The sequence below is a fragment of the Panthera pardus genome, unplaced genomic scaffold, assembly GCF_024362965.1.
Source record: "Panthera pardus isolate Hobbes unplaced genomic scaffold, ASM2436296v1 HiC_scaffold_16, whole genome shotgun sequence".
Lineage (NCBI taxonomy): Eukaryota > Metazoa > Chordata > Mammalia > Carnivora > Felidae > Panthera > Panthera pardus.
The window spans coordinates 71,066,676-71,078,955 of NW_026526721.1; the positions used below are offsets into that span (position 1 = coordinate 71,066,676).

A 12,280-nucleotide genomic window follows, 5' to 3' on the forward strand; every position below is an offset into this window, starting at 1 on the left:
TTGCATGCCCAGCACAGAGACCAACGTGGGGCTCGGTCTCATGACCTGGGTATCATGGCCTGAGCTGAAATCAAGAGTCTAATGCTTAACAGACTGAGCCACCCTCAACGAAAACATCATTATCACCATTCTCATTTCCCTGTAAATGGCTGTGGCACAGGGGCAGTCCTCCTGGAGCACTCACTTCAGTGGGCTTAGCTCTAGCCACCCGTCTTGAGATAATGAGAACTCAAGGATCCTGTACACTCTACTGGTTCTATGCTTGTAAATTTTTCCCTAATAAACCTTACTTAATGCCTGTTCCATGTGTTGCTATTATGTATGTGTGATAGTGTGTGTGTGTGTGTGTGTGTCCATGCCCTTATAGGACATTGGATGTTGCCTTTATACATTAAATAATATTCCATCATAGAGACAGCCCCTAATTAACTAACTTACTATTGAACAGGTAGGCTTTCCAATGTGTCGATATTATGAATAAAGCTTTGATGACTATCTTTGTGTATAATATTTTGTTTTGTTTTCATTATTTCAGCTCATTTCCTTAACATAGATTTCTGTAAGTGGACTTACTGGTTAATGCTGTTATTTTTTTAATGTTTATTTATTTGAGGGAGAGAACACATGTGTGCCTGCAAGGAGGAGGGGGGGTGGAAAGAGAGAGAGAGAAAGAGAGAGAGAGAGAGAGAGAGAGAGAGAGAGAGAGAGAAACCTAAACAGGCTCTGTGCTGTCAGGTCAGAGCCTGACCTGAGCTGAAGTCAAGAGTCAGAGGTTTAACCAAATGAACCACCCAGGTGCCCGGGTTAATGCTATTATAGAAACTTTTGTGTCATTAATACATCCTGCCCAATTTCTTGGCAGGGAAGTCATGCTAATTTACAGTTCCATTAGCAGTATATGAAACAGTACCTGATTCCCAATATTCTCTCCCTTTGGAAAAAATCTGTACTTGGTAGTATCAATTTTAAATCTTGTCAAACAGGACTATGTCCTCCTTTTAATCTTTGTTTAAAAGACTTTCCAGTCCTGGGCTGCGTTGATTAGAATCTCCTGCTCCAGTAAATAGGAAAGCAAGTGAGTCTCTTCATGCTAGGAACTCAGTTTTATCCTGTAGGGGAGTAGGCACAGTCTTAACAAATCTCTAAATCTGTTGGGCTTGTCTTAGAAGGAAGAGATTAGCGTTAGTTGCATAAAAACTACAGTACTCTATTTTTCTTTCTCCACCATTTAAACAAAAAATCTTAAACCACTCCTTTAACAGATTAGTCAGCAACTTAGGAAAACAGTTTGCAAATAACCCAATCTACTAAACTTGAGTGGGTTATTCTTGTGCAAGAAATCCTGGTAGCGGGGAGAGCCGTAGAAGAACTCTTTTTGGTAAGAAAGTGGTTCTCAAGGGGCTCCTGGGTGGCTCGGTTGATTGAGCCACTGACTTCAGCTTGGGTCATGATCTCACAGTTTTTGAGTTCAAGCCCCACACTGAGGTCTCTGCTGTCAACACAGAGCCCACTTCAGGTCCTCTGTCCCTCTCTCTCTCTCCCCCTCCCCCACTTGCACTCTCTCAAAAATAAATAAAACATTAAAAAAATAAAGTGGTTCTCAAAAGATAGGATGCATCCAAATCCCTGGGGGAACCTCTGGGGCCCACCACCAGAATCTGATCCCTATGCATTGGGTGGGGTCCAGGAATCTGCGTTTAACCTATGCCCAGGGTGATTTTGATACCGGTGATCAATGGACCACATTTTGAGGACCTTGAAAGAAAATGATAGCATCTGCTCTTAAGATTTTTTTTGTAAGCTAAAACCACCTTACTGAAGTTGTAAGGCACTGGGAATTTGGATTCTTGATCAAGCTTGGTTCTCAAGAATATTTTCAGCCTTATTCTTGGTGCTCAAGTTTTGCTGGAATTAACAGACCTCGTTTTTTACCAGCATGCAAGCCCGGCTCTTCAGCTCCCATCAGATTATTAGACAGCCGAAGCCTGTCTTTCTCGCCCTGCCCAAATACATAGCATATTTGCAGGGCTGAGAGCTAGGGATTTGAGTGCGAAGAGCTGATATTTGAGAGAAACAGATTTTCCCTCTCCTCTCCCTCCTTTCTCTATGACAGTCCATCTTCTACTTCACCGAAAAGACCATCTAACTTGATCTCCTATGTCCCAGAACCCTCTCCACCAGGAAACATCTTTGCCCTCACCCGGTCCCTCATCTCACCCCAGAAGACTAGCTCAATCTCTACCAAAAGGATACACACACAGAGACACACAGAGACACACCCAGTGCCCTTTCTGCTCCCTACCTCTCTCCTCAGGTAGCTTAGTCCATCGCTTCTCTGAGAGTCTCCTTCTCTTCTGTTGACAAACACATTGACAAACAATCCACAAGATGGATGAAAGACTTATTTTACATCAAGAGAGACATGTCTCTCTTGATGTAAAATAAGTCTTTCATCCGAGAGAGATCTATGTCTCTCTTGATGTAAAATAAGTCTTTCATCCATCTTGTGTCCTCCTTATCCCTATCTTTTGTTTCACCCACAGGCATCCTGAAAGATGGTTCTACACTCTCTACCTCTTTTTTATCACCTATCTTCTCCTTACACTCGGCCCTCCACCTCAGTCATCTCAGCAAAAACACTTTCCTGAAAAGTTACCCAAAAAAAACCCAAAAAAACAAAAAACAAAAAACAAAAAAACAACTCCTGTTTTGGTAATCACCAAAAACAATTTTCTTTTCAGTCCTCGTTAGTCTCTGTAAAGTCTGGCACCGTCCATTCATCTGGTCGACAAGTGTTTATTGAGCATCCACCTCAATCTTCTCCTCAGCCAGTGTCCCCTTACTATTCGCACCCATTGCCCTCCTGGAAGCTGAACAATTCTGCTCGTCCAGCACTCTCCCCATTCTTTCTGCTCCCTGGGCCATTTCTCTTCTCTTCCCAGCCCCCAGATGAAGTCAGCTTTCTGAGTGTCATCTCCAGCCCTTCCCTTTCTTTATACACTTTCTTTCTGGCTAGACTACATCTATTTTTACACCTTACAAATCTGTGATTCTACCCTGACTTCACACCCATTTTTCCAGATTCGCCTTTCCAATGATTTCCTGTCGGCCTGTCAAATGCAACACGACCAAGCCAAACTTTTCCTCAAACTGTTTCTTCCATCTTCCTTCCTTATGTTAATTGTAACATCACGTCCCCCAGATGCTCAGGACAGAAATACCTGAGTCATCTTTGATTCTTTCCTCTTCCTTGTCTCCAGCGTCATAGTTTGGTACCAACTATTATTCCTCCAAATTATTTCTCCCACCATGGTCTCTTGTTCACTTTGTTGTGTTATCCTTATTACCCTGACAAATGCCGCAGCCTCTAACTGCTCCTCCTGATTGCTCCACACCCCACCTTGACCCACTGCCAGCTTGACATTCAGCAATAAGAACCATAAAGGAGAGTCTCTCATCACCTCCTTAGCAGGGACCTCTTTAGAAAATGCCTGTACTGCCCTTCCTTGGAAGGTAGCTGCTTGGATCCTAAGGGCATGGGTCTGGTTGTCTTATCAGGGCCACAGAGACTGGTGACTGGAATTGTTCCTGTCATCCTGTCACAACTGTGATAAGGAAATCAGAGTCCTGAAGCATGTATCCTTAGAGAGAGGCCATTTGATTCTGACTGACCTTCCTCTGGTTGTGGCTGAGAAGAGTGTTTAATTGTTTTGTCTGTAGGCCTGTCTATACTGCAGCGTGGTTTCTGTAAGGAATACCCATTACCAAGGCGTTTCTGTGGGAGACATTGTCTCCTCTTTGAGTTCTTGAGTGTCAACTGACTTGTGGTTAATTGATCCATACAGTTGGGAATAGGGATTTCTTTTGTACTGCTCTCACTAGGTACATTTTGACTCTATAAATAATGCAAATGTTGATACCACATATTTGCATAGTGTTTTATAGCTTCTCTTAGTTAATAGTGCTCCCATTTCACAGATGGGGAAACTGAGATTTGGAGAGCCTGAGTAGCTTGCTCAACATTGCATGCCTTGTAAATGACAGGGCAGAGGCTCAAAGGTAAGCATCAAGACTTGGAAATTGTGAGCTATTGTTTAGCTGTGAGAGGTCACTGAGGGTATAGTCTCTCCACAGTTTGGGCTCTTCTAACCCTTCCTCAGGAGAGATGAAGTAGAGGGATGGAGAAAAGGTGACTAACCTGCCCTGAGTTCTTGGTCTCCCACAAGCTGAGTGGTCTGAGCCCTGGGGACAGTTTGGCACATTTTCAGGGGCAAATGATATGACTCCGGGCTATTTCCGCCAATTTTCCTGGTGTCTCCTTTTCCATGAGGATGTCACAGTGAGTTATGATGGTTGTTGACCCCTTGGGGTGATGAAACTACTGTCAGAAGACACATGTGTGATATTGCCTAAAACAGATAGTTTAAAAGAAGTTATCTCAGAGGAGGAGCCTGTATCAAGGACTAGTGAGGGCACCAGGGCTGGCACTGAGGTGGGGCATTTCTCTGAGTCCTGGAACCCTCCATGGGTTTCTTGGCTACTACTATAATGAGAGAGCTCTCAGCAAGACAGTTATTAAACTGTGTCTAGGAGAGGTGTCTAGCAGTTTTCTGAGTCCTCTCAGGGCTTCAGGGATGGCAGAGGTTGATGGTATTGATAGACATTGTTTCTCCTGTGTGGCCCTCTAGTGACTCCACAGGTATGAGGAGGCGATGGGTGTGTTGTTGACTTAGGGGAAGGAGTGGTGGCCGTAGTGGTGATCCTGGTAGAAGATAACATTCCCACAGTGCGATGAATCACTCCTTTAAGGGAAACAAAGCTTATGTCTTACGAGCCTGTGTTGTGAGCAGAGGTTTATTCTTAGTGTTTGTTTATTAGTGTAGGTTTATTTTTAGTCTGTTTGTCTTGAGTCATTCCTGAAATTGGAGGTGAGGAACCCATGAGCCATATTACCCCCAAAGTTTCACTTTTCTGCTGTTATTTCCTGATTGGTGGGGCTCTTTGCCAGGCTGTGCCTGGGGCAGTCTAGAGCTAAGGAAGCATCCAACTGTGAGGATAGCCTTGAAGAGAAAATGAACTCATGGATGGGTGGCAGGTGCCCTGAAAAGTATAAAGAGATCGGCAGAGGGAGGCAGGACCCCCTGCCTTGCCACCCCATGTAGGGAGCCAAGGGCCATTTGTGTGTGTGTCAGCCTCAGAACCAGCACAGCTCTCACCCTCATCATGGTAACTTGTGCAGCCTCAGAGGAAGAACCAGGTCATGGAAACTGTTGCTCACACACATCTGGGTCTGTGTTTCTCAGGGTTGAAGACTGTCATTCCCTTGGAAATTCTTGGTAACCAAATAATGAAATTTCTGAGCTGTTCCTGGACTGTGGGTGATTTCAGGCTTCTGTCTCTCTGTGGTCAGGGTTTGGGAGCTGGAGAGCTCCAAGAGCTGCCCCTCAGGGACCTTGTGTTAGTGTGAGATGATATATACAATGGCTGTTAGAGCCATGGCTGTAGCAACTGAAATAGGTGACAATGGAGGTTGTGGCTATGGTTTCTGTTTCTATTTTTATCTTAGAGGAAACAGAAACTGTGACCAGCATTCTGTCTGTTGGGTATGTTTCCTCCATTGTTCCTAGAATTCAAGATGAGGAAAGACGCTAACTCAGAATGTCCTTAGGGTTACTGATCTCATGATATTTTCAGCACCTAGAATGTGGCTGGCATACAGGGATTACTTCATGGACATCTGTTGAATAAATGAATTCAGGTGTCTCTGTCCCCTGGTCTTTGGTTGCTCCAACTGAGATTTCTGAGAGAGGGTGAGGCTGCACTTTTTCTCCTGTCACTGTCACAGTGGTCCTGGGGCCAGGAGGAGGCCAACACCATGGTTGCAGCCTGGGAGGTGTGACCACCACTGTATCAGACTTCAGGCCACTGTAGCTAAACTTCTGAGGTCAACCCTAGGCTATGAGGTTGTGCCTGCCTCAGATGGGAGCCAGGGAGAGATGAAATCCAAAACCAAGATGGTGGAGCCTAGAGATAGAACTTCTGAGGAGAGGAAGGGGTGGGGAAGAAGAAAGTTGGAACTGTGCTTGTGAACATCTGTTCAAAGCTGGGTCTTGACATCTCTTTGCTTGGTTCTGGAGCTTCTGGGGTTTTCACTAGGGCAACCTTGGTGCCACTACACAGATGCTGGCAGAAGTTTGGTCAAATGACCTGTGACGGTATCCAAGGTGAAGAAACACCTTGGCATTGTTTGGGGCGTGACTTAAGTAGGTGTAGTTGGAAAGGAGGGATAAATTTCTTGCCTTGGAGGCAACTGTGAAGGTCAGATTCTAATTTTTTTCCCCATGGTGTTATTGACCTAAATATTTCAGACCAACTCAAAGGAGGTGGCTCCGTTTACTGAGAAGGAATAGGAAAGAGATGCTTGAAGAAGCTATAATGATGTCAGTGACTTTTTCAACACCCCAGTTCCCTCAGAACACAGGTTAGCTGGTCTTTGACTCAGGGAAGAAAGAAATGAACTGAGAAAACAAGATTGTAGTAACTACTGTGATTTGGTGTTTGCTTGGTTGTTTTATCTGTGATTCTTGACAGACATGGTGCTTCTGGAACCACCTAACTAGGACCTTTCTGAGCCTGACATGGACAATTAATGGCAGAATCTGACAAGGCCATAGGGTGGCCAAAAGCATGTTCTAGAGTCAAACTGATCAACATTCCCTGTGTGATATGGGCAAGTTACTTGACTTCTCTGAGGTTTGAGGTCCTTATCTATAAAAGTGGGGTGATGGTAGATAATTGTAATACCAATGTGTGTGATACATGTGAAATGCTTAGCTCAGTACCTAAGCTCAATAAATGGCACTTTGCTCTGTCTGTTACCTTGATGATTGCAAAGTTCTCAGATCCTGATGAAGGCAGCAGTCCTTGTGACTTGATGCTGTTTTCACAACTGCCTGTTCCCTTCCCAGATATCCGCTGCTACCACCAGGCAAGCCAGAACAACTTCTGCCTGGACTCCTGCAGTCAGCAGTGAACTGGTCTCCCATTTCACCCTTGTCCACTTCCAATCCATTTTCCCCTACTGTATCCAGAGTAGTCATTCCAAAGTTTGAATATGACTATGTCACTTCTCTACCTAAACCCCTCACTGTCTACCCATTTTAGTTCCTTAAAACCCATAATCCATTCCAAGGCTTACAAAGCCCTTCATGATATAGCACCTGCCTCTTTCAGGTCCTTCCAAGTCAAGCTTTTTCCTGCCTCTGCATGTCTTCTGCTGCCTGGCTTGTGCTTCTTCCCTCTCCTACTCCACCTGACTTACTACTTACTACTCAGTCTTCTCATCTCAGCTCAAAGGGCAGCACTTGGTCAGAGAGACCTTCCTGAACTTACTAATCTAAATGAAGTCTGTCTATTTTACTCTCATCAAAACATTTGTTCAACATAACACCACATTTGTTATTGGGAATTTTTCTATACTTATTTTATGTCTTTCTGCATACTAGATCTTAGCTCCAGGAGGCTGGGCCCTGTCTGTTCCATCCCTCACTATGTACACACAATGCTGCCCTAGAACAATGTTGGGCACTCCTAAAATAGTTGTTTAATTAACAAATGTATGAACAAATGAATGAATGGATGGATGGATGGATGAACGGATGAATGGATGAATGAATGAATGACTATCTTCATAGGGGTTGTGTTTCTGTTCATCCTCATTGGTGGGCTGGGCTGGTTTGGAGATTTGTTTGTAAAAGTTTGTGTTGTACAATGCAAACACAGTGAACGAAGAGTTCAGAAATTTGGATTCTAGTCCCAGCTGCCCAACTTACTGGTTGTGTGACCTTTAAAAAGCTTTGGAGGCAGGAACTATGCATGAGTTAATTCATCTTTGTGTCCAGAGCACGTGGCATGAGTAAAAGTTTGACAAGTGAATGAATAACTCCAAACTTTTTCCTTCTTTGAAGTTCCCAAAGCTCATCACCAACAGGACTTTGGAACTCAAACTGCTATTTTCACTGGGGGCATTCATGTAGAGAATAGATATCTTAAAAATGCACACTGAGCTGCCTACAGCACAAGCCAGTGCCCTCTGTATGGCCATGGCCATGACTGTAGAGGCTTCATGCACAAGCACAGACATCCAGCTCCTGGAGCCTCTTCAGAGTCTCAAGCAAGATGTTGAGTATTTGGACCTCTGCAAAGTGCCAACAAATTGAATTCATTTCAACTCAACTCATCCATTCTGTGCTGGGGAATGGGCATAACAATGATGACTAAGTGTCTGCTTGCCATGAATTCAGCCTAGTAGAAGGAAAGATGAACATTTGAGGAGGAAGTTTGGAACTAGGAGACCTCCTATAAAGTTTTCAGTCCTGGCCTTTGATGAAGTGGCTCAGAGAGCTGAGTTACATGCCTCCCTGAAGCATTTAGCAGTACCATGAAACCAGGGAATAGACAGCAAAGCACTTGTTTGAACACATAAAAAGCCAACTGCTTCTTGGCCTCTCTCAGGAATGAAGACCTAAATCACTTGCATGTCAAACACTTCCTGGACAACCTCAGCCTCCAGAGCTGAGCCCAGAAATCAAGGACCAGGAGAACATTGCTGGGCAAGGAACCGAGAAGCAGTGGTGTCAGCTCTAGTGGAGGCTGTGCCCAATGGCAGAGCTGGCATTCAGGGTCAGTTCACATGATAAGCCACATTCTAAATAAGCCGAGCCAGCCCTTGCAAGCCCATAGGAAGGACAGGGATGGCCTTTTAGAGGCTCCTTGGGTGAATGGAAATGCCTGAGCCAACAGAAGTGTCCTTTCCATTCCTGGATTCACCCTCCTTACCCCCAATCTCCCCAGCTCTAAAAGGTAGCAGCAGCCCTTCTCTCAAACAAGATTTTATGGCTCTTCTACTTTATACCATATACTACCTCATTTTATCCTCACCACAACCTTATGAAATAGTCCTTTCCCATTTTAACTCATTTTGCCATTAAAGACACCAACCTAAAGGGACTTTTCTCATGTGTCCTTAGGCTGGTTAAGTGGCAACATTCACTCAGTGTCTTCTGATTTGAAGTTCCTGCTCTTTGCTGTACATTTTGCTAAGCCACTTGCCTAAATTTGATCTGTTTTCTTATTAGGACCTGTTATTCAGGGGTTCTCTCCTTTTCAGTGTCTCCAAGCACAGTGAGAGTTTCCTGGGGTGGGGCAGATGTCCTGTGCCTTTGGTGGCAAGTTGGGTAGGACTCTCCCAGACTGACAGATAGACTGAAGATTCTCTGAGAGAGGGAGAGCAGGAGACCCTTCTCTCTGGGGTCCTCTGTGACAGCAATCTCCTCTGTCCTACACTTGTGGCAGCCCAGTAACCTTCCCATGGGGGCACAGGGCAGGGCAGCAGCCCCTCAGTTACTGGGCCACTGATAGTATTGGCAACTGGGTTTTTTTTTTAAGTTTATTTATTTGTTTTTGAGAGAGAGAGAGAGAGAGACCTGTGTGCACATGGGGGAGGGGCAGAGAGGGTGGGGTGGGGAGAGAGAATCCCAAGCAGGGTATGTACTGTCAGCACAGAGCCCAATGTGTGGCTCAAGCTCATGAACTGTGACATCATGACCTGAGCTGAAATTTGAGGCTTAACTGACTGAGCTACCCAGGTGCCCCAGCAACTGAGTTTTATTTTGACCCAGTTTCCTTGCTATAGACTGTGGAATCAGGGTCGCCAGGCTTCCTCAGAGTCACTCTTGCTGGGAGCCACTAGTAGCCATTGAGTTTCCATTGACTCCCTGTCCAGCCCACCTCTGTCCACCCTCCTTTTCCCCTTTCACATTTGACAGCTGGGCTTTTCCTTCAAGAAGCCATTTCCACTGTAGCATCTTTGTGGAAACCACAGTGTTTTTCTTTCTGGTGGAGAGGCTCTGACACCTATTCCAGGGATGAGCCAGGCCTGGGTGAGGGTACTGGCAGCAAGTGTGGAAACAGGTCCTAGTTTCTGTTAGGCAGTTCACCCATATGTCACCCTCAGCAATCCAAGGGAATGGGAGACCACTTTCTACTTTCCCAGAAGCTTCTTGGAGCACATAAGGAGGGGGGGGGGCGGGTGGCAACTACCTGTCCAATGGAGACTGTTTTTTCCCTCACATCCTCTAAATGCTCAGCCAGATGCTTGACGCATCTCTTCCCACCCCATGCCCACCTTCTTTGTGGGCTCTGCTCCATCTTGTCCCCTTAACAACATACAGGCCCCAGCACTCCAAGGCATCCTTTCTTTCAGGTCCTCACCTTCATGGTCCTTTACTCCTTCTCTTGTTCATACCCCATGGATCCCCAAGGCTTTTTCCTCCCACCTCAGTTCTTGTCCTCTGAGCTCTTCTTCATGGATTTCCTAGTTCCTCCTGAGCTGGAGGACCCTAAGACTCAGAAGAGGATGAGGGGCCAAAAGCCCAAGTACAGAGCTGGGACTGAACACTTTTTCTGTTGACTTTACATCACAGAATATCAAAACTTAAGAACTTGGGAATTCAGAGGTCATGCCATTCACCACCTGATTTTTTACATAGGGGAACCAAGGCCTGGAGAGAGAGAGGACAATAGGACCTACACATAGGAACCAGATCAGTTAATGGCAAAGCCAACACTGGGCCCCAGGGCCCCTAAATCCAAGCCACCTTCTCCCCATTGCCTATGGTCATTAACCCCCATGGACACCCCTTCCATATCCCTCTCTTCTACTCCTAAGTGGCTGGCCACTGCAGGCTCCTTCCAGCCTCCATTTCCTTATGATGTGATGAGTACTTTGGGCAGAGGTAAAGGGGGGTAAGGTGGGAGGGTTGGTTGGGGAAGTGGTAGTTGTTTCATTTGCTCTTAGCCAAGCCCTTAAACATATCAAGGAAAGCAGAGTATTCCACTTCACCAGTACTATCTCTCTTAATATCTGTAATAGAATATACTCTTTCTGGCCCACTCCCAAGAAACGATCCCTTGGGTGAAAGCTTACCCAGGCCTATTGAGGAGGGGAGAGAGCTGTGACTATTTCTTTGGTCTGGGCTTTTGACCCCTCATCCTCTTCTGAGCCCCAGAGCCTCTCAGAAGCCTCAGACATCTAGAAATTCAGAATAAAACCTGGTCCTGGAGCCAGGAGCAGCTTGGAGGAAGACTACAGGATACAGGGTGAACTTCTCCAACAGGCCTTGCTTCCACCCCATTCATAGAAAGGAAGTGGAGTGTGGAGGAGGCCAATGCTAACACCAGGCCTATGAGTCCTGCCCTGAAGGCATTATCCCAAGAGGAGGTTTTTCAACCTCAGGTCAGAGGCAAGAAGCCAACTGCCCCACACCTCAGCTGCTCTCTGGTCCCGCCTATTTCTAAGTCAGTCTGCCTCTTTTTTTCCTCGTCCCTTTCCTTTCAGGTCTGCCTCTGGTTTTCCTCTCTCTCTCTCTCTCTCTCTCTCTCTCTCTCTCTGTCTCATTCATCTGCTTCTCACTGTCTTTTCCTCAGACTCTGCATATTTATGTCAGTTTTCCTTCACGTTCTGTCACCCGGCTTTCCTGTTTTCTCTGTGTCAGCCTCTCTCCTCAACTCTCCCTCTCTCTCTCTCTCTTTCTACAGTTCCGCCTACCTGTCTCTCTCCCCACAAAATAAAGCCATATTTCCCCCAGTGGGTTTCCCAAAACCAGGCCACTCCTGCCCGCTAAGCACCTCTCTGCTTCTCACTGTCTCTACCTCCTCTTTTCTCTGTTTCTCTAGTGTTCTCCCCACTTCTCTCCTCCTCTTGTCTCATCACTTCTCTCCCTTCTCTCTCCCTCCTTCCCTCTTTCTCCTTCCCCCAGCCCCGGCTCCCTGAAGTCAGCCATTCTCTGCCCCAGAATGCTGCCCCAGGTGCATCACTTACCCAGGACCATTGGCCAAAGGAGACGGGAACATAAACAGCTCAGGAACACCCAGGGAACCCTCCTCCACTGGGCTCCCCTCATGGCTCCAGAAAGAGTCCCTCAGGTTCCCCCAGGGAAGCTCTTCAGCACAGAAGCAGTGGGTATGAGGAACAGGTAAGGAACAGAGGTGAACTTGTCTGTACCAGCTGCTGGTCTGAAACAGGTGTATTTCCCTGAGGGGCCAGAGTACCAAGGGAGGAGGACAAAAGAAGGCGGGGCCCGATGCCAATCATCCTTGCCCCGTCTTTTCTTTCCTCAATCTCCACCTCTTTCCCCCACCAGGAAAAAAAGAAAACGCTGATATACCTATTGCTCTGTCCCTGGTCAGCCTGAGCCAATTAGGGGGAGGGATGGGAGGA

The 12,280-nt window shown here is 46.1% G+C and overlaps 1 protein-coding gene across 1 annotated transcript in view; it reads right to left on the reverse strand.

The window, feature by feature from the left end:
- MUC4 (mucin 4, cell surface associated) overlaps positions 1 to 12,059 on the reverse strand; it is a 52,303-nt gene extending 40,244 nt beyond the window's left edge. The window contains exon 1 of the mRNA XM_019448700.2: positions 11,882 to 12,059. Within this exon, the coding sequence (XP_019304245.2) occupies positions 11,882 to 11,963 (82 nt within the window). The 5' untranslated portion in view covers positions 11,964 to 12,059. The remainder of the gene's footprint in view (positions 1 to 11,881) is intronic.
- Positions 12,060 to 12,280: the final 221 nt, after the last annotated feature.